The sequence below is a fragment of the Rhinoraja longicauda genome, chromosome 1 (assembly GCF_053455715.1).
Source record: "Rhinoraja longicauda isolate Sanriku21f chromosome 1, sRhiLon1.1, whole genome shotgun sequence".
Classification (NCBI taxonomy): domain Eukaryota; kingdom Metazoa; phylum Chordata; class Chondrichthyes; order Rajiformes; family Arhynchobatidae; genus Rhinoraja; species Rhinoraja longicauda.
This window is the reverse complement of record NC_135953.1, coordinates 90669694-90691220: the sequence shown is the minus strand read 5'-3', so window position 1 is coordinate 90691220 and position 21527 is coordinate 90669694. Positions and strand designations below refer to the sequence as shown.

At 41.5% G+C, this 21527-nt stretch overlaps 2 protein-coding genes across 9 annotated transcripts in view; one reads left to right on the top strand and one right to left on the bottom strand.

Moving 5' to 3' along the window:
* Positions 1-3898, top strand: part of bmp2k (BMP2 inducible kinase) — a 70879-nt gene extending 66981 nt beyond the window's left edge. For all 6 annotated transcript variants that reach the window (XM_078402124.1, XM_078402172.1, XM_078402145.1 and 3 more), the window contains one exon: positions 1160-3898. In XM_078402124.1, the coding sequence (XP_078258250.1) occupies positions 1160-2571 (1412 nt within the window). In that variant the 3' untranslated portion in view covers positions 2572-3898. The remainder of the gene's footprint in view (positions 1-1159) is intronic.
* A 366-nt stretch (positions 3899-4264) lies between these two features.
* Positions 4265-21303, bottom strand: paqr3a (progestin and adipoQ receptor family member IIIa). 3 transcript variants are annotated; one of them, XM_078402183.1, is made up of 7 exons: positions 21075-21301; positions 13962-14150; positions 12873-13035; positions 11900-12055; positions 10049-10246; positions 9226-9316; positions 4265-5769 (listed from the first exon to the last, which is right to left on the bottom strand). In XM_078402183.1, exons 1-7 carry the CDS (start codon positions 21137-21139, stop codon positions 5630-5632), a joined length of 1002 nt encoding a protein of 333 aa, XP_078258309.1. In that variant the 5' UTR covers positions 21140-21301; the 3' UTR covers positions 4265-5629. The 3 variants fall into 3 exon arrangements, with proteins under 3 accessions (XP_078258309.1, XP_078258319.1, XP_078258327.1); XM_078402193.1 differs by having other exon boundaries at positions 21113-21301; XM_078402201.1 differs by lacking the exon at positions 10049-10246 and having other exon boundaries at positions 21075-21303.
* Positions 21304-21527: the final 224 nt, after the last annotated feature.

The window sequence follows — 21527 nt, the reverse complement described above, 5'->3', positions numbered from 1 at the left end:
TAAACTTTTCACTGTACATCAGTACAGATGACACCTACAATATTTCTTGTGTAGAAAAGAACTGTAGATGCTGGTTTAAATCAAAGGTAGACACAAAATGCTGGAGTAAGCGGGACAGGCAGCATCTCTGGATAGAAGGAATGGGTGACGTTTCTGGTCTGAAGAAGGGGACCTTACAATATTTCTTGTGTGGTTCAGGAAAAAAGGTGATAACAGTGCTCTTGGAGGGGGGGGACCCATTCCACAAAGCTGGCATTTCTCATCTGGATTACTTTTACAGAACGTTCGTACTGACAGCCTTGGTATTTGTGGTGCCCATCTTCTGTCTGCTGTGTCTCAGGGCGGTAAGGTTCTGTTAATCTAGTTCCTAAACTTTGCATTGAAGGAGTGAAAGGTGCTTGTACATGACTTCTGTTAATGTGGGATGGACTTTGCTTTGTCTAACTCATGTGGCAGCCTGTGTGCAATGGTAAGATAATCCGCAAGGACTGAAGATAGAGCTCTGCAGCATATAGACGCTAATATATAGGGAGGCATCCATCAGCAACTCCTCACTTGGTCACCATTATTGCATATACTCCACTGAAATATATTATGCTGCAAGTATGACTGTGATTATGCCTGACCAGATTGTGGGGCAGCAGTCCCACTTTCAGACACTAGAGCCCAGACATTAGTGAATCAACTGGACTCTATGCATTGGTTGATGCCAGGTGGTCAGTTGAACAACTGGCTTTTAGAGCTATTTCAGTAAATTAATAATTTGTTGAGGTAATTACAGATTTCCTTTCCTTAAATCATGATAAGACGAATTTTGCAACAATTTTGTAGATTCATGGTCACCATTACCAAGCTTTTGATTTCATTCCAGATTTCACAAGTAACTGAATGATATTCCAATTCATGGTGAGATTTAAATTTGCCTCTGAATTACTTGTCAGGTATACCTCTTCATTGTATTCTTTAGCCATTGGACTTCAAAAAAACTTAATCAATACTTTCTACTGCTTGCGTGAGGTACTTTTTTCATGTGACTATTGTGCTTGTTTAAAAAGGATGGAAGACTTCCACTTGTAGAATCCAGTAAAGTATTTGCTTGTTTTCCTCAATGTTCATGTTTTAACAAGTTAGTAATGGTATAATTGTTATTTTTCCTTAGGATCAATTGCAAGAAGTGAAGAAAATGCAGAAAATTCAAATACCATTTCAGACAGTGCATTTATAGCTAATAAACAAGGGCATATTCTTCAACTCGGTGACCAGAGCAAAGAAAACAACGATGACCCAAATATTATCTTGCAAAGCAAAAGAAATGAAGACTCTGATAGTGATTTTGAGTCTGACCCACCTACTTCACAAAGCAGCGAAGAGGAAGAACAGGAGGAGGAGGAGTTCCATGGTGAACATGGAGTGTTCAATGATGTAGAAGCAGAAACCTTTGGGCAGAGGCCTTTGTTAATGGAATCTGATGAAGATGAAGAAGTGGGTGAAGAAGAAAAGCATAGCTCTGATTCTGACCAGAGTAAAGAAAGATCTTCTGTAACAGAACAAGGTTCAGAATACAATGCTGATGATGAAAGTATTGCAAGTATAGAGTCGGCAGCAGCCCTCATCACCCCTCCAGATTCCCCTCGAATCAAAGGAGTCAAAACAATTCAAGAAGTAGATATGTTCGGTGCTGTGCCATTTGTTGGTTTGCAGCAGTATATGCAACTTGACAAAAGAATGGAGAATAAGGATAGTATTCAAAAGGCACCTTTCAAAACAATTACTCTTAAAGAGCAGGAAGATTTTGATGTATTTAGTAATGCGCCTTTTACCAGAAAATTATCTCATCCTATTTACTATGTTGAGGGTACTCTGACACAAACACCACCTATTTCGCCTAATGATGTGGATATGTTTGGCTCCACTCCATTCCAGCCTCTTCATCCAGCTCAGCATAGAGAGGAAAGCAAAGAAGATGCATTTGGACATGTACCTTTTGAGGAGGTCACCGCAAGTCAGCAACACAAATTAAAACAGCGCAGTTTACAGAAACTTTCTTCTAGGCAACGTCGCACCAAACAGGAATCTTCTGGTGGAAATGGAAAACGTCATCATGGTACACCTACAACTGCAAGAAAACCTTCCAAACCTAACTATAGAACTCCAGAGCGAGTGCGCAGGCACAAAAAAGTAGGTAGGCGTGATTCACAAAGTAGCAACGAACTTTTGAATATATCGGATTCTAAAGAGAATATTGGTGTGGCACTTTCAGATGGAAAGGAACAATGTCATTTGTTGCCTACTGATGAAAGTCTACTTGACCCATTTGGTGCCAAGCCATTCCACCCACAAGATCTCGACAGAAACTCTCAGTACCAAGGTCTAAGTGATCGAGGAGACCACAATCCTGTTGCTAACAGATCCAGACCTAGTTCTGTACATGGGGCATTTCATGCTGGAGATGGGCTAAAAACTGATGATTTTGGTGCTGTGCCCTTTACTGAACTAGTTTTACACAGTGTTGCACACCAACATGGTGATTTTGATCCATTTGGAGCAGCACCATTTTCTTCCAAACAATAGTCTTCCAACAGAAAAGATATCTGGTTTGATAACTTTCCACCACAAGGCCTTATGAGCAGGGCTTCTTCCCCATGCTACTTTACCTCTGAGCCATTGGTGAGGGGAAAAACCCAGCTGACACTAGCTCTCAAAAATAATCTGTGAACATCGACTGTGTACAATCCATTCCATCCTTTCAAGTTTTAAAGGATTTATTATAACTTCCTACTGCAATTCTTAATTATTTTAACTTGAAAGCATTTCATTAAAATCAATAATAAAAATGTGAGCATGCAGAACTAAAAACGGCTAACATTTGAAATCTCCGAACAATGGAGTTGGACCCAATCATCTAGACTATGCATTTTACTTTTGCTGAGGTAGGATTCAGTGACTTCCTTTATGAAAATATGCTGAATAATCCTCAGACTAGCAAAGTATCATGCCTTGTTTTGCTGTTTGTAATGGTGAATATAATATGCAGCAACAGTTAAACCAACAACTTTATATGCTTAAAACTGGAGTTTAAATGCCCCTGTAATAAGTCTGTCAAGTTTTAATGCTTGTGTTCAGCCAGGCTGTTTTTGTGTGAATGGAAATCAAAAATCTAGTAGTCTTTTTATTGCTGCAATACAGTTAAAGTGCACTTTTCAGACTTGAAAGTGAGCGAGTCCCTTTTTTTGTATTAATAGTTTAAAATTTGTTAAATCTATCATTTATATTTAGTGGGCTTTCCACTGTTTAACACATGGGGAGCTTTGCTCATATTTACTTTTTACATTGCAAATTGTATTGTTAAATGAAAATTTAACAATTGGAGGGACTGGATTGCCACACTCCTTTTATTCATTGATACCTGCAATAAATTCCACTTGAAATTATAGTTATAAAAATGAAGTTTTATTTAAAGTACTCTGCAAATTTCATTGTTTTCAGTTCCTACTGTGGAATCGTGATAAGTTTATAGTGACTTGGTTTTGGCACAGAGCACCAGTAGAGTTGTTGCCTTACAACAGAGACCCGCGTTCAATCCTGACTGGACGCTTTTTGAATGGAATTTGTAAATTCTCTCCATGACCGCATGGGTTTTCTCCAGGAGCTCCAGTTTTCTCCCACATTCCAAAGATGTACAGGTTTGTAGGTTAATTAGCTTCTGTAAATTGTCCCTAGTATGTAGGATAGTGCTCGTGGTAGGATCACCGGTCGGTGCGGACTCGGTAGCCGAATGTCCTGTTTCTGCACTGTATCTCTAAACTAAGCTAAGGAAATTTAATGGCAAATGTACCAATTGTATATATTGAACCAGCCTTGCTTGCTTTGCATAATAACTAATTTCACAGAAATTAATTCAACATGAGCTTTTGTCTATTTTTGATTGTTCTGGGAGTGGAGGGGGGGGGGAGGCGAAGAAGGCGTATTCTACATTGAGATCACTGCCATAAAGATCCTAGGTTGAATAAAGCAAGCACAACGAATTGCAGCGCCCCAACTGCTGCCTTGAACTTGTTTTCTGTCATGGTGGGTTGACAGACATTTTGTAATTAACATGGATTTTGAAACAACTGTTGCAAATCAATCATAATTCATTTCTGAAGATTTATTGACAAGTTCAACACTAAAGTCACAGGAAAAGCAAAGTTTAAACATTAAGTTAAACCCAACTCTTTTCTCCCCTCACCACTTTATCATCTCTCCCCCCCCCCCCCCCCCCCCTCACAAAAAACAAAACTTTTACAGCCTGAATACAATACAGAACAAATCTGAAAAACACAAGACCGGCTTGTCCTTTTAAGGGCAAGTAGTAAAAATGTATGTGAAAACCAGAAAGATGATTATTCCAAGAAAATATCTTTGTAAGAGTGATTGTTTAGATAGACATTTTCTGTGCAAAAATAAATTAAAAAACATTGCACTTTACTTTCCATAGGTGAATTTAATATGCTTGGGCAGAAATGTTTGAACAATTTATGTACAAATCATTAATGGTGCTTAGTAGTAATGGTTTTTTTTTTCACTGCATGGTTATCTAAATTTGCACTTTAGTATTTTGTCTATCACATTTATCAATTAAGTTACAAAAGATTATCCATTGCTAATCTGCTCGAGTATTTTACCAGGACAAATTAATTGCCTGCTTGACCTCTTCACTTGTACGACATTAGAAGGAAAAATAACCACCTTTCTCCCTTACCTGCTGGGAATTTCAGTGCATAAAATATTGGGCATACTTTTTACCCAGACTCCCAATTAGATTGTTACTTAAAGTTACTTAGCTATACAATTACTTTAATGATTTTAATCTGAGTCATTTTAAGCCAGTGACATCCACTATAATAGTTTTTGAAAATGTTGTTATAAATTCAAGATTAAATACATGTTATGTGTATCCTTTCACCACCCGCCTGTTAAATTTAAAATGTGTCAATTCTCTTCCCATTTCTATTCTTTATACACACAAAGTATTATGTTTCACACATTTAGTTGCCATATTTTCCTCCACATTGGCTGTCTTCTCCACAAACATTATACCTCTATTGTATTGCTGAAGAATGGCTTCAAATCTGCATGAATGCAAAAATGGTAGTGAAGCTCTTGATTTTGGCTGCCTATTGACCAAAAGTACACAAGATATGAGTTGACCCCCTAAGAATCCTTGGTTTTCCAAGCAGGGATATCAAGAGTGTAGCACAGGTTTAAAAAAACCATCTAAGTAACCTTGGATGTCGAAATGTTCCACTGATACTGCAGCTATGTTTCTGAATAAATGCAAGTCCTGACCATTCACAACTAAGTCATGTGTGTACTGATTTCCTGTTTTATTATCTATATTATTTGAAGGATTATTTTAACAGTGGTACCCGTGTAGAAAATTTAAACAAAGACGTCCTCAAAGGCTTGTTCAAAATAATTAGTGCTTGAATGGACAGAGGCAAACCAAATTGCTGTTGTTTAAATAATGCATTTACATATACAGAAGATTAATGATGGAAAAATATCATCTTTCCCTGCTCAATATATCACTACAGATTCTCAATAGGCACTTCCAAGGAATCCTTACATAGCAGCTACTACTGCTTGTTTATGTATTGATTAATTCAGAACAGGGTTGGTTGTGTCTATACTGCGTAATATATACTCCAGTTTGGTGCCACCAATAAAACATCAAGACAACAAGGATATGCCAGCACTGATGACTGGAACCAAGGTAGTTCACCTGTCCTGTAAAAAGGTACAAAGGTGTTAGCAACTGGACTTTTCCTTCAATTAAAAATATCTTTGTAATAAATGTGGTTATCATTTTTAAATGAATGAATATAGGATAAATTACATTAGTGAAAAATCAATTTATCTACATTATCTTAATCTATTAATTTATTGTCACGTGTACTGAGGTACAGTGAAAAGCTTTTGTGTGTTAACCAGTCAGCAGAAAGACAATACATGATTACATAATCTCCCAATAGGAACCTTAATTCCAATTGCCTAGCAAACTATTGAACATGATATACCGCTCTACAAATAAAGGTGGAAGATCCAATATCAAATACCTTTCTAAACATACATACTAAGTATTCTTCCTATGCTCTAAGGATCTTAGTTTCTGTTCATTTTTGATTGCCAATATTACTATTGTATTCACTCACCAGGCATAACGTTTTCTTTGAATGCACATTACAGAACAAGTTGATTTGCTATGGAAGTAATGCCCCTTCTAAATCATTTTTCTTGGCTAGCTTCAGAACTAATTGCCATTAATTGTGATAGTCCAAACGCACAAGTTTATTGTATAGTTAACATTTCAAGTTGAAGATCATCCGTCAGAATGCGGGAACTCAAAGCTGAAATGTTGACTTTCTCTTTCCACAGATACTGTCTGACCAGCCAAATGTTTCCAGCATTTTCTGTTTATATTCAGATTTATATGGAATCTACAGTTTTTGTTAGTTAGAAAAATGGGAAAATATTCTCCAATATCCTTAGTGCAGTTGGCAGAATAACCCAGAACACACCAGGCAGGTGCAGTGACATCATCATTAACTGAAACATTTAGAAACATAGAAAATAGGTGCAGTAGGCCAGTCGGCCCTTCGAGCCAGCATCACCATTCAATATGATCATGGCTGATCATCCAAAATCAGTACCCCATGTTGGCCTTTTCCCCATATCCCTTGATTCCCTTACCGCTAGGAGCTAAATCTAACTCTCTTGAAAATATCCAGTGAATTGGCCTCCACTGCCTTCTGTGGCAGCAAATTCCAAATTCACTACTCTCTGGGTGAAAAGGTTTTTCCACGTTTCAGTCCTAAATAGCCTCCCCCTTATTCCTAAACTGTAACCCCTGGTTCTGGACTCCCCCAACATCGGGAACGTTTTTCCTGCAGCTACCCTGTCTAATCCTCTAAGAATTTTATGTTTCTATAAGATCCTCTCTCATCCTTCCAAATTCCAGCGAATACAAGCCCAGTCGACCCATTCTTTCATCATACGTCAGTCCCGCCATCCCGGGAATTAACCTGTTGAACCTACGCTACACTCCTTCAATAGCAATAATGTCCTTCCTTAAATTAGGAGACCAAAATTGCACACAATATTCCAGGTGTGGTCTCGCCAGGGCCCTGTACAACTGCAGTAGCACCTCATTGCTCAGAAACTCAAATCCTCTCGCAATGAAGGCCAACATGCCATTGGCTTTCTTCACTGCCTGCTATACCTGCATGCTTCCTTGTTGGCCTTCCAATTTACCTAACCCATGTCTATTCAGTGATTGTGCCCTTTTCAATTAAGTTCACCAGAGTTGTCCTCATTCTTTTCCAACTTATTCCAAACCTTACATTTGCAGTTTCCTAGATATTAGCGCACGGGTGCAGTCTTTGGAATAAGATGGGCTGCAACAGCATGTATAGAAAAGTGACTGAGTAACAGAAACAATATGGCAGTGAATGTTATTTTTCAAACTAGGGCAGCACAGTGGCATAGCAGTAGATTAGCTGCCTTTCAGCACCAGAGACCCAGGTTCGAAGCTGAGTATGGGTGCTGTCACACTCCAAAGACGTACAGGTTTGCAGGTTAATTAGCTTTGCTAAGTTGTAAAATTGTCCATAGCATGTAGGATAGTGTTCGTGTACAGGGTGTTCACTGGTTGGTGCAGACAGTGATCCAAAGGGCCTGTTTCCACACTAACAGAGTGATTGGAAACGGAATGTGCCAAGAGCAAAGGGACACAATGTAATCGGCAAAAGAACCAAAAATGACATGATGAAAAACATTATGCCACAATTGGTTCAGAATACAAATAACAAGACATTTGATTCTTTAAGCCTTGTCTGCCACTCATCAAGATAATGGCAATTCTATTATGTGGGCATTTGCCTGCAGTATTGTTAGATACACTTAAATTTATGAACATGCTCAGGGCATTAACTATCACAACTGCCACCTCTAAAAATTCCTGATGCAGCTCATCAGCTTTTAGACTCTCAAACGTTACTAGTATTTTGTGGATGTACTTATTTACTTAATTCCCTCATTCTCGCCACACCTCTGGATCCCTTGAATTCCTGACAGGTATTCTGTGAAAATAGGAAACGCAATTATTCCATTCCTCTGCAATTTCCTTTCTTCCCCCTTTATGCATTTGCCCATATCTTTTATCCCTCAGAATTCTCTCCAGTAATTTGCCTGCAACATGTTGGGCTCACTGGTTTATAGTTCCCAGGCTTTTCCTTGCAGCCCTTCTTAGGGTCACAACATTAGGTAACCTCCAATCTTCTGGTACCTCACCAGTGTCTAATTATAGACAATAGGTACAGTAGTGGGCCATTCAGCCCTTCGAGCCAGCACCGCCATTCAATGTGATCATGGCTGATTATTCTGAATCAGTACCCCGTTCCTGCCTTCTCCCCATACCCCCTGACTCCGCTATCCTTAAGAGCTCTATTATGAATCATATATCTAAGCCATTTGTTTTGTGCACTTAGTAGTAGCGATATTCAAATGCAGTATTCAAAACAGCAGAAAGCAATAGGTTTTCAGGGCTAAGGGGGAAAGACAGTAAAGGAATGGGACTAACTGGACTGCTCATACGTAGCCATTACAAATAAGATAAGATGTTATGTGGCCTCCTCCTATACTATAACTATTGTAATTTTAAATGCTATGCAATAATCACCACCTCACATTCTCAAGCATATGTGAGCATGCTTTCCACAGGATTTGGCCTACATGAGAGCAACTTTGATGTAATCCCCAATAGTCCCAACCTGTGGAGCTTTGTACATCTAGTTTCAGGGTATTCCACAAGTTAAAAGTTTGATGCAACCCAGAGTACCATACCACTCCACGCATCCCCACCTCCTCTTCCCCTCTTTAATCCCCTAGCCCTCAAAAGAAAACTCCTTCCACCATCAACTCTCTGCCTAATTTAGGTTGTACATCACTTGCAAGATGTTTTGCAGTAATACCACAAGGCTTCTCCAATCGCACCACCCAAATTAGTAACATCCTTTAATCCCATTCCATACTGCATTTTCACTATAATAGTCAAAACCCTGCAGCTTCATATCTAAAAGCACCATGTGTAATAGTTACTGCGTGGAGAAAACTAAGAACAACAATAAATGTTATTCTTGGAGTTATAATCCAACAAATTATGCACTTTGATCTGTTCATGCTCACCTGGGAAGTATCTTTCTGGAATTTTTGTGATGTACAGAAAAAAAGCAAGTGCTCCCATGAAATACATCATGAATATTCGTGGAACAAGTGCCTGAGAAGACAATAATTGAGTAATAATAAAACAAATGAAAAATTGAATTTGTGAACTCTCATTCTTATCTGTCCATACTTCTGCCTTTCAACAGCAATTTAAGTCCATTTATGTGAACACATTTTATTAAAATTCTCCATATTAAGGGCAGGTAGTGTACAGAAAGCAGGGTCTCTGCAGAAGGACTTGAACAGGTTGGGAGAGTGGGCAAAGAATTGGCAGATGGAATACAGAGTAGCAAAGTGTGGAGTGATGCATTTTGGTAGTAGGAATAAATGCGTATACTTTCTAAATGGGGAACAGATTCAGAAATCGGAGGTGCAAACAGATTTGGGAGTGCTGGTGCAGGATTCCCAAAAAGTCAATTTGCAAGTTTAATTGGTAGTAATGAAGGCAGATGCAATGCTAGCATTTATTTTGAGAGGACGAGAATATAAAAACGAATGTAGTGCTGAAGCTTTATAAGGCACTGGTCAGGCAGCACTTGGGTAAAGATAACATTGAAGACAAACTTCACCTGTGGAGTAAGATGTATAATTAATATATTTTATTCCAAATGTTATTAAACTCAAAATAATGTGCTTTGGACATTTAAAAATAAAATGTCATATTTGATTGCTTGCTGAACTAGATGTTTTTATGCGAAATGCAGAATGGAGTTTTGTAGTCTCAAACATATAAGCTGACAAACAGTAAATTCTGTACTAATATTTACTAACTTGGTGCACTTACCTGAACTATGGGTGCACTCAACCCTCCATTCTGCCAAATCCAGTGAATTGTTGGAATAAACCCATATGCAGAAACACAACAAAAAATGAGTGCACGCAAGCTGTACCACTGTTGAGTGAGGTAATAGGGATGTATTTGTGCAAAGAATACTGCCAATATCATGGCCAACACCATTATTAAGTACACCTGTCGCCAAAACTAAGCACAAAAACAAAATAGAATTTGTTTAACATTTGAACAGGCATGGTTAGAAGAATTACTACACTTAAAGAGATTAGTAATTCAATTAACTCTGAAATTCTGATAGTTGAACAAATAGCATATTTCTAGAAGTATTGGTTAGATCTTGGTTAGATACCCAGGTAATGATTTGGTACAAAAGCAGAGTTTTAAGATTTGGTTCAATTGTCTTTAAAAAATGTCATTTACCCGTAGCAAAGTTGCCTCTTCCACCTGTAGATAAAGCAAATTTGTAAGAGGCAACATTCTCCTGTGAATATGTAAGTAACATACTGGAACGAGCTGTACATCCAAAATTCAAGAGGGAGGGATGAACTCAGGAAGATTACTGTCACCAGGGCAGCAGGGCCATGCAAACTGTTGGAGTTATGGGCAATCAGCATTTTGGTCTTGATGGACTTAACCTTACGATCTTTAAAAAAGTGGCTGTCAAGGTAAACGATGCATTGTTTTAATTTTCAAAAAAGCCTAGATGAGGGACATTAGATTGGAAAAGAGCAGAACTTTTTAATTATAAAAGAGGGAGACAAAAAGGAAATTACATGCCAATTTGCTTATTATCTGTCACAGAGAAAACATTCAAAACTATTAAAAATGTTATAGAAGGGCATTTAGAAAAATTAAAAATAATCACAGGGATCAGACATATACAGTTCATATAAATAACTCAGAATGCACAAAGATAGTAGGAAAGCAAGTTGTGCAGGCAACTTATCTATATCCCTTTATAGTCTCCTTAACTGCAAGGACAAAGATCAGACAGGATGTAAAATATGGGAAAATATAAAATTGTTCATTTTGGCAAAACATTATCCAAATCATAAGATGGTAGAACTCAGAGGTGCAAAGGGATCTGGGTCACCTTTTTTTCAGGAAGGATGTAAATTGTGGGAAACAGATCAAGGGGTTTTCTAGACATTTGTGAAACAGTCAGTTGTGACTTCTGAGGAAATTATGGAGAGACTGAGCTTGTATTTTCTTTAGTTTAGTTTAGTTTAGAGACTTGATGGTTGCAACATAACATCCCATCTCCTGTACTCACATCATGCTCTGGTTCAACTTACTACAATGACACCTTTCAGAGTTAAATTCCATCTGCCATTCCCTGGTCCTCTTCCCTATTTCATCAAGATCCTACTGTGATCTTAGATAGCCCCCTTCACGGTCCATTACAACATTAATTTTTGATTGTCATCTGCAAACCTACCTACTATGTTAACAACATTATCATTTATGTTAACAATTTGGATGTCAAACAACAATGGTCCCAGTACAAATTCCTGCAGCACACTACTGGTTAAAGGTCTCCAACCTGAATAGCCCTCCACTACTATCCTTTGACTCTGTTTGCTTTGCCAATTTTGTATCTATGTGGCTAGTTCATGTGATCTATCGTTCCAGACCAGCCTTGACAAAAGCCTTACTAAAGACCACGTGGACAACATCTACCACCCCACCCTCATCAATCCTTTTTGCCACCTCTTCAAAACATCTCAAATCAACATTTCTGAGACATTATTTCCCACGCACAAAGCCATGGTGACCATCCCTAATCAGTCCTTACATGTTTCAGATGACTTGAATCAATAAAGTAGAGAATAAACTATTTACCTCATTGCAGTAAAAGGCATAGAAGACTGCAGGTACATAGCAGCCCAAAATCCCAATGGCAATCCCAGCATAATCAAGGGCCATCCAGCGACGATTCGCTTTCTCAGAGCGATGGCAGCAGAACAGGTGATATCCCACTGAACAGAGCAAACAAACCTATAAATCCAAAAACTCCTTGTTAAATGCACAAAAACAAAATTCATAAATTGTAAAAAGTTATACATAACGTCTTGCAATTGACTGCCTTCAAACTAACTTGAACAGTTGCAGCTTTTCTACTTATTCATCATGAATATGGCATGCCACAAGTAATATCTTGTTGTGCAATAATGCCAACCTTTCTTTCAACAAGGGTTAGAGTTAGGAAAGAACAGTGGTTACAATAATAGAAAAATAGCAGATTATCATGAGTAAAAGGATATTCGTGGAATTTATAGTTGGAGTCTCATACTTAGAATGCTGGAGCAGTGCTTTACTTACACTTAACACCAGTTTCACAAGCACAGCAACGCCTCTACCACCTTAGAAGGCTTAGGAAGTTTGGCATGTCCCCAACAACTCGCACCATAGAAAGCATTTTATCAGTACGTATCACAGTTTGGTTTGGGAACAGCTCCATCCAAGACTGCAAGAAATTGCAGCGAATTGTAGTCCATCCAATTGAAATATTTTGAAGGTAGAAGGGGAGAACGTGGGAGTGGATGTGGGGGTTTAGGCATCAAGAAACGATTGGGGGGGGGGGGGGGGATGGAACTTGCACATTGGAATTATTTGTTACCCATCGCCAGCATCGGTAGCTGACTATTCTGATCCTAATGTTCTAATATAAAATAGTGATATTATATTTGTTTGGCAGAGATGTCAGGCAAATCACAACTTCAAGAGTTCTAGCCACTGGAATATCTAAAATACATAAATGAAAATGATCACTGTCCATATTTTCTGAAAGTAAAAATAAATCTACACCACTTACCTGGAAGCAGAAGAGACAAATGGAATATATAACATAATCATCCTTGGAGGCATTTGCTTCAGGAAGTACGATGATCATATCATAAATTCCAAGACTGAAGAACAGGAAAAATCCTAGAAGGTGACTCCAGATATTTACCGTCTCATTGGAAAGGATGAAAAGACTGTAGGGAACAATGCTAATTATTACATGACAAAGGCACCTATTTCATTTTCAGAACCTACAAATTTTCTGATAAACTGTACAAAATTTCTTTGTTTGAACCATAAAACATGTGAACAATTATTTTAAAACAAATACCATTTCAAGTGTTTTGCACTTATTAAATTAGTAAAAAAGTTTTAAACATACAAAATCTGTTTAGCAAAGTATGGCTTATAAAATAAACATTTTATTGCACTCATTTAACTTCCATCAGATAATTTTAGCCGACTTTTCCTACATTTCCTACATAGCAGTAAAACTCCGTTAATATAACACACACACACACACATGGCCGTAACCCTGCATTAGAGCGAGTTAACCTGTACAGAAGTATTTATTTTCAATAACAATCAATAGTCAGGAAATTCGGCACTACCAAATTTCAGAGTATGCTGGTTAACAAGGTTTTACAGGACAAAAAGAATTATATTATATTTGACAAACAACTCTTCAGTTTCTCCCACCCCCAATAATCACAATTGTCCAAAATCTTTCCTGAGTTTTATAATGCAAAACTTTAATCAACTGCTATCTGATTATTCCTATACCTCAGCATATAACTCATATGTTGGTTCCTGTGGTCCCTTCTCACTTACTAGGACCATGGTTCCTGAACTCTGTTCAAAACTCACTTTTGCCATACCCCCATGAAATTTCCAGGGCCTTGTTTCCAACATTCCCCAAGGTAAACTGGAAAATGTGCGTATTGATAGAATAGCTTCCAATTGTCCAGGAAAACTGCTTATTCAGCACATTTAAATGTACTAGTATAACAGAGTTTAACTCTTTAAATGTGCTAGTTTAACAGAGTTTAACTCAACTTGAAAAACGTATCCAAACAAACTAATATAAGGAGGGATGTAGCTTAATAAATCTATAACCCACCTTTTTAAACACAATTTTGAAGGTAGATAAGCTCTGTATCCATCTGTAATATAAGGGTTATCCTTAAGAAAAGATGGAATTTGTTCATAAGTATACAGGCGGATACCTCGTGGTACAAGCACAGGCCAATAGTGGTAATTTCCTAATTCAATGAAGTGAGCACTTTTCAGTAACTTCTGAGGCATGGTGCTGCAAATTAAAAAATAAAACACAGGGCAGAATAGACATTAGAAACCAAAAATAAATGGGCTGTAAAGTCCATTTGACGTCTTTCGAACAAGCAATGCCGCCAATATAATTTTTATTGTAATACAAAAGCGATTTACAATAACAATCAAAATGACCTTCACCACTGCGCATCAACATCGTTGCCCTGAGCACTGTGCCCAGCAGGCACCATCACCACTGTCACTCTGGGTGCTGTTGCTAGGCTACTGGGCTACTGTCACCTTGGAAACTTTTACCAGAAGGCAATATCGCCACTGACTACCTTTACCACCATCACCAGTAGGCATCATCACCAACAGGACTGGGAACTGAATATTTAGGGTTATATGTCCGAAAGAAAGGACAGGCAGGTGGACAGAGGAGGTGGGGTAGCTCTGTTGGTGAGAGATGAAATTCAGTCCCTTGCGAGGGGTGACATAGGGACTGATGATATAGAGTCACAGTGGATAGAGTAGAGGAATTGTAAAGGTAAGAAGACACTAATGGGAATTATCTACAGACCCCCAAACAGTAGCCCAGATATAGGGTTTAAGTTGCAGAAGGAGTTAATACTGGCATGTAACTGTGGTTATGGGGGATTTCAATATGGAGGTAGACTGAGAAAATCAGGTTGGTTCTGGACCCCAAGAAAGCAAGCTTGTAGAGTGCCTCGGAGATGGATTCTTAGAGCAGCTTGTACTAGAGCCTACCAGAGAGAAGGCAATTCTAGATTTAGTGTTGTCCAATGAACCAGATTTAATAAGGGAAAGGAACCATTTGGAGTTAGTGACCATAACATGATTAGTTTTAATCTGCAATTTGAGAGGGAGAAAGTTAAAACAGGAATGATGTTGTGGGAATCACTGAGAGCAAGTATGATGTTGTGGGGATCACTGAGACGTGGCTACAAGAGGACCAGGGCTGGGAGCTGAACATTCAGGGGTACACAACGTACAGAAAAAACAGGCAGGTGGGGAGAGGGGGCGGGGTAGCTCTGTTGGTAAGGAATGATATTCACTCCCTTGCAAGGAGTGACATAGAATCAGGAGATGTAGAATCAGTATGGATAGAGATGAGGAATTGTAAGGGTAAAAAGACCCTAATGGGAGTCATCTACAGGCCCCCAAACAGTAGCCTCGACATAGGGTGCAAGTTGAATCAGGAGCTAAAATTGGCATGTCACAAATGTAATGCTACGGTGGTCATGGGAGATTTCAACATGCAGGTAGACTGGGAAAATCAGGTTGGTAATGGACCCCAGGAAAGAGAGTTTGTGGAGTGTCTCCGAGATGGATTCTTAGAACAGCTTGTACTGGAGCCTACCAGGGAGAAGGCAATTCTGGATTTAGTGTTATGTAATGAACCTGACCTAATAAGGGGACTCGAGGTAAATGAGCCATTAGGAGGCAGTGACCACAATATGATAAGTTTTACTCTACAAATTGAGAGGGAGAAGGGAAAATCGGAGGTGTCAGTATTACAGTATAGCAAAGGGGATTACAGAGGCATGAGGCAGGAGCTGGCCAAAATTGACTGGAAGGAGGCCCTAGCAGGGAAGACTATGGAACAGCAATGGCAGGTATTCCTGGGAATAATGCAGAAGTTACAGGATCAATTTATCCCAAAGAGGAGGAAAGATTCTAAGGGGAGTAAGAGGCACCCGTGGCTGACAAGGGAAGTCAAGGACAGCATAAAAATAAAAGGGAAGAAGTATAACATAGCAAAGAAGAGTGGGAAGCCAGAGGATTGGGACTCTTTTAAAGAGCAACAGAAGATAACTAAAAAGGCAATACGGGGAGAAAAGATGAGGTACGAGGGTAAACTAGCAAATAATATAAAGGAGGATAGTAAAAGCTTTTTTAGGTATGTAAAGAGGAAAAAAATAGTCAAGGCAAATGTGGGTCCCTTGAAGGCAGAAGCAGGGGAATTTATTATGGGGAACAAGGAAATGGCAGATGAGTTGAACCGGTACTTTGGATCTGTCTTCACTAAGGAGGATACAAACAATCTCCCAGATGTTCTAGTGGCCAGAGATCCTAGGGTGACACTGGAGGAAATCCACATTAGGCTGGAAAAAGTTTTGGGTAGACTGATGGGACTCAAGGCTGATAAATCCCCAGGGCCTGATGGTCTGCATCCCAGGGTGCTTAAGGAGGTGGCTCTAGAAATTGTGGACGCATTAGTGATTATTTTCCAATGTTCTATAGATTCAGGATCAGTTCCTGTGGATTGGAGGGTAGCTAATGTTATCCCACTTTTCAAGAAAGGAGGGAGAGAGAAAACGGGAAATTATAGACCAGTTAGTCTGACATCAGTGGTGGGGAAGGTGCTGGAGTCAATTATAAAAGATGAAATTGCGGAGCATTTGGATAGCAGTAACAGGATCGTTCGGAGTCAGCATGGATTTACGAAGGGGAAATCATGCTTGACTAATCTACTGGAATTTTTTGAGGATGTAACTAGGAAAATTGACAGGGGAGAGCCGGTGGATGTGGTGTACCTCGACTTTCAGAAAGCCTTCGACAAGGTCCCACATAGGAGATTGGTGGGCAAAATTAGAGCACATGGTATTGGAGGTAGGGTACTGACATGGATAGAAAGTTGGTTGACAGACAGAAAGCAAAGAGTGGGGATAAATGGGTCCCTTTCAGAATGGCAGGCAGTGACTAGTGGGGTACCGCAAGGCTCGGTGTTGGGACCGCAGCTATTTACAATATACATCAATGACTTGGATGAAGGGATTAAAAGTACCATTAGCAAATTTGCAGATGATACAAAGCTGGGTGGCAGTGTGAACTGTGAGGAAGATGCTATGAGGTTGCAGGGTGACTTGGACAGGTTGTGTGAGTGGGCGGATGCTTGGCATATGCAGTTTAATGTAGATAAGTGTGAGGTTATCCACTTTGGTGGTAAGAATAGGAAGGCAGATTATTATCTGAATGGTGTCAAATTAGGAAAAGGGGACGTACAACGTGATCTGGGTGTCCTAGTGCATCAGTCACTGAAAGGAAGCATGCAGGTACAGCAGGCAGTGAAGAAAGCCATTGGAATGTTGGCCTTCATAACAAGAGGAGTTGAGTATAGGAGCAAAGAGGTCCTTCTGCAGTTGTACAGGGCCCTAGTGAGACCGCACCTGGAGTACGGTGTGCAGTTTTGGTCTCCAAATTTGAGGAAGGATATTCTTGCTATTGATGGCGTGCAGCGTAGGTTTACTAGGTTAATTCCCGGAATGGCGGGACTGTCATATGTTGAAAGACTGGAGCGACTAGGCTTGTATACACTGGAATTTAGAAGGATGAGAGGGGATCTTATCGAAACGTATAAGATTATTAAGGGGTTGGACACATTAGAGGCAGGAAACATGTTCCCAATGTTGGGGGAGTCCAGAACCAGGTGCCACAGTTTAAGAATAAGGGGTAGGCCATTTAGAACAGAGATGAGGAAAAACTTTTTCAGTCAGAGAGTTGTGAATCTGTGGAATTCTCTGCCTCATTGGCAGTGGAGGCCAATTCTCTGAATACATTCAAGAGAGAGCTAGATAGAGATCGTAAGGATAGTGGAGTCAGGGGCTATGGGGAGAAAGCAGGAACGGGGTACTGATTGAGAATGATCAGCCATGATCACATTGAATGGCGGTGCTGGCTCGAGGGGCCGAATGGCCTACTCCTGCACCTATTGTCTATTGAATGTCAGTGTTGCAGTTAAACAAAGGGAGCTGTGAAGGCATGAGAGAGGAGCTGACCAAGGTTGAATGTAAAAGGATCCGAGCAGGAATGACGGTGGAACAGCAATGGCAGGCATTTCTGGGTATAATCCAGGGGAGTAAGAGGCAACTGTGGCTGACAAGGGAAGTTCGAGATGGAATAAAACTACAAGAAAAGATGTATAACATAGCAAAGAGTAGCGCGAAGCCAGAGGATTGGGCAACTTTCAAAGGACAACAGAAGGTAGCAAAAAGGGCAATACGGGCTGCAAAGAGAAGCACGAAGCGAAGCTGGCCAAGAATATAAAGAAGGACAGTAAAAGCTTCTTTAGGTATGTTAAGAGAAAAAGATTAGTAAAGACGAATGTGGGTCCCTTGAACGCAGAAACGGGTGAAATTATTATGGGTAACAAGGAAATGGCGGAAGAGTTGAACAGGTACATCGGATCTGTCTTCACTAAGGAAAACACAAACAATCTCCCAGATGTACTAGAAGACAGAGGATCTAGGGGGGTAGAGGAACTGAAAAAAAATTGCATTAGGCGAACAATAGTTTTGGGTGGACTGATGGGAATGTAGACTGATGAATTCCCAGGGCCTGGTGGTCTGCATCCCAGGGTATTCAAGGAGGTGGCTCTAGAAATCATGGACGCATTGGTGATCATTTTCCAATGTTCAATAGATTTAGGATCAGTTCCGGTGGATTGGAGGGTAGCTAATGTTATCCCATTTTTCAAGAAAGGAGCAAGAGAGAAAACGGGAAATTATAGACCAGTTAGTCTGACATCAGTGGTGGGGAAGGTGCTGGAGTCAATTATTAAAGAGGGCGCATTTGGATAGCAGTAAAAGGATTGGTCCAAGTCAGCATGGATTTCTGAAGTAGAAATCTTACTTGACTAATCTTCTGGAATATTTTGAGGATGTGACAAGTAAAATGGATGGAGAGCCAGTGGATGTAGTGTATCTAGACTTTCAGAAAGCATTTGGTAAGGTCCCTTAGAGGAGAGTAGTGGGCAAAATTAGAGCATATGGTATTGGGGGTAGGGTATAGATATGGATAGCGAATGGTTGGCAGACAGGAAGCAAAGAGTAGGAATAAACAGGTCCTTTTCAGAATGGCAAGCGTGGAGTGCCACAAGGTTCAGTGCTGGCGTTGCAACTATTTACAATATACATTAATGATTTGGAAGTAACACGAGCAAGTTTGCAGATGACACAAAGCTGGGTGGCAGTGTGAACTGCAAAGAGGATGTTAGAAGGTTGCAGGGTGACTTGGACAGGTTGAGTGAGTGGGCAGATGCAGTATAATGTAGATAAATGTGAGGTTATCCACTTTGGCGGCAAAAACAAGGAGGAAGGGTTTGGAAGGATGATGGGGGATCTTATTGAAACATATAAGATAATTAGGGGATTGGACACATTAGAGGCAGGAAACATGTTCCCAATGTTGGGGGAGTCCAGAACAAGGGGCCACAGTTTAAGAATAAGGGGTAGGCCATTCAGAACGGAGATGAGGAAGAACTTTTTCAGTCAGAGAGTGGTGAAGGTGTGGAATTCTCTGCCTCAGAAGGCAGTGGAGGCCAGTTCGTTGGATGCTTTCAAGAGAGAGCTGGATAGAGCTCTTAAGGATAGCGGAGTGAGGGGGTATGGGGAGAAGGCAGGAACGGGGTACTGATTTAGAGTGATCAGCCATGATCGCATTGAATGGCTGGCTCGAAGGGCTGAATGGCCTACTCCTGCACCTATTGTCTATTGTCTATTGTCTATAAATGTGAGGTTATCCACTTTGGCGGCAAAAACAAGGGGGCAGATTATTATCTCAATGGTGTCAGATTAGGTAAAGGGGAAGTGCAACGAGACCTTGGTGTCCTTGCACACCAGACACTGAACATAAGCATGCAGGTACAGCAGGCAATGAAGAAAGCTAATGGCATGTTGGCCTTTATAACGGGAGGATTTGAGTACAGGAGCAAAGAAGTCCTTCTGCAGTTGTATAGGGCCCTGGTGAGACCACATCTGGAGTATTGTGTGCAGTTTTGGTCTCCTAATTTGAGGAAGGACGTCCTTGCTATTGAGACAGTACTACAGCATAGGTTCACGAGGTTAATCCCTGGGATGGCGGGACTGTCATATGAGGAAAGATTGGAAAGACTGGGCTTGTATTCACTGGCGTTTAGAAGGATGAGAGAGGATCTTATAGAGACGTATAAAATTATAAAAGGACTGGACAAGCTAGATGCAGGAAAAAAATTCCCAATGTTGGGGGATCCAGAACCAGGGGCCACTGTCTAAGAATAAAGGGGAGGTCATTTAAAACTGAGGTGAGAAGTAACTTTTTCACCCAGAGAGTTGTGAATTTGTGGAATTCTCTGCCACAGAAGGCAGTGGAGGCCAATGCACTGGATGAATTTAAAAGAGAGTTAGATAGAGCTCTAGGGGCTAGAGGAATCAAGGGATATGGGGAGAAGTTGGGCACAGGTTACTGATTGTGGATAATCAGCCATGATCACAATGAATGGCGGTGCTGGCTCGAAGGGCCAAATGGCCTCCTCCTGCACCTATTTTCCGTTTCTGTGACCAGTCCACACCATGGCCAGTGGGCACCGTGGCCAGTGGGCACCGTGGCCAATCCACACTGTGGCCAGTCCGCACTGTGGCCAGTGGGCACTGTGGCCAGTCCGCACCGTGGCCAGTGGGCACCGTGGCCAATCCGCACTGTGGCCAATCCGCACCGTGGCCAGTGGGCACCGTGGCCAATCCGCACTGTGGCCAGTGGGCACCGTGGCCAATCCGCACTGTGGCCAGTCCGCACTGTGGCCAGTCCGCACCGTGGCCAGTGGACACCGTGGCCAGTCTGCACCGTGGCAAGTCCCCCACCGTGGCCAGTCCCCCACCGTGGCCAGTGGACACCATGGCCAGTCCACACTGTGGCCAGTGGACACCGTGGCCAGTCCACACTGTGGCCAGTGGACACCGTGGCCAGTCCCCCACCGTGGCCAGTCCACACTGTGGCCAGTGGACACCGTGGCCAGTCCACACTGTGGCCAGTGGACACCGTGGCCAGTCCCCCACCGTGGCTAGTTGGCACCGTGACCAGTATCCAGTCTCCCTCTTCCCCAGCCCCGACAACTCACCGCCACGTTAATGGCGGCGCCAAATCGCCAACCCGTCTCCGCCTCCAGATTTCCCGCCGCACAACCCACCCGTTAACGACTAACCAGCCCCCGGGCCGCGTTATCACCTCGGGCCTCAGATACCGGTCCGCCATCGCCACGGTCCCGGCCCCGACCCTGGCAGCGCCGCCATCTTCATCCGGGGAGAGCCGGGAGTCGGCGGAGCCGCGACCACTGGCCCCACCGCATGGGGGCAGCCGCTGCCATCCGGGCAGAGAGCGGGGACGGGGAGAGAGTGGGGACAGGGAGAGAGTGGGGAGGGGGAGGGAGTGGGGACAGGGAGAGAGTGGGGGCAGCCGCTGCCATCCGGGCAGAGAGAGGGGACGGGGAGAGAGTGGGGACAGGGAGAGAGTGGGGAGGGGGAGAGAGTGTGGACAGGGAGAGAGTGGGGAGGGGGAGGGAGTGTGGACAGGGAGAGAGTGGGGAGGGGGAGAGAGTGGGGACAGGGAGAGAGTGGGGAGGGGGAGAGAGTGGGGACGGGGA

Excerpts from the sequence above, each read along its gene's own strand:
- paqr3a (XM_078402183.1), bottom strand. The coding sequence starts at position 21,139 with ATGGCGGACCGGTATCTGAGGCCCGAGGTGATAACGCGGCCCGGGGGC. Across the intron at positions 10,247-11,899 it reads ATGCCTTTTACTGCAATGAG|TTTTGGCGACAGGTGTACTT; the intron begins GTAAATAGTTTA and ends TTTTGTGCTTAG. Across the intron at positions 5,770-9,225 it reads TCCAGAAAGATACTTCCCAG|GACAGGTGAACTACCTTGGT; the intron begins GTGAGCATGAAC and ends ACCTTTTTACAG.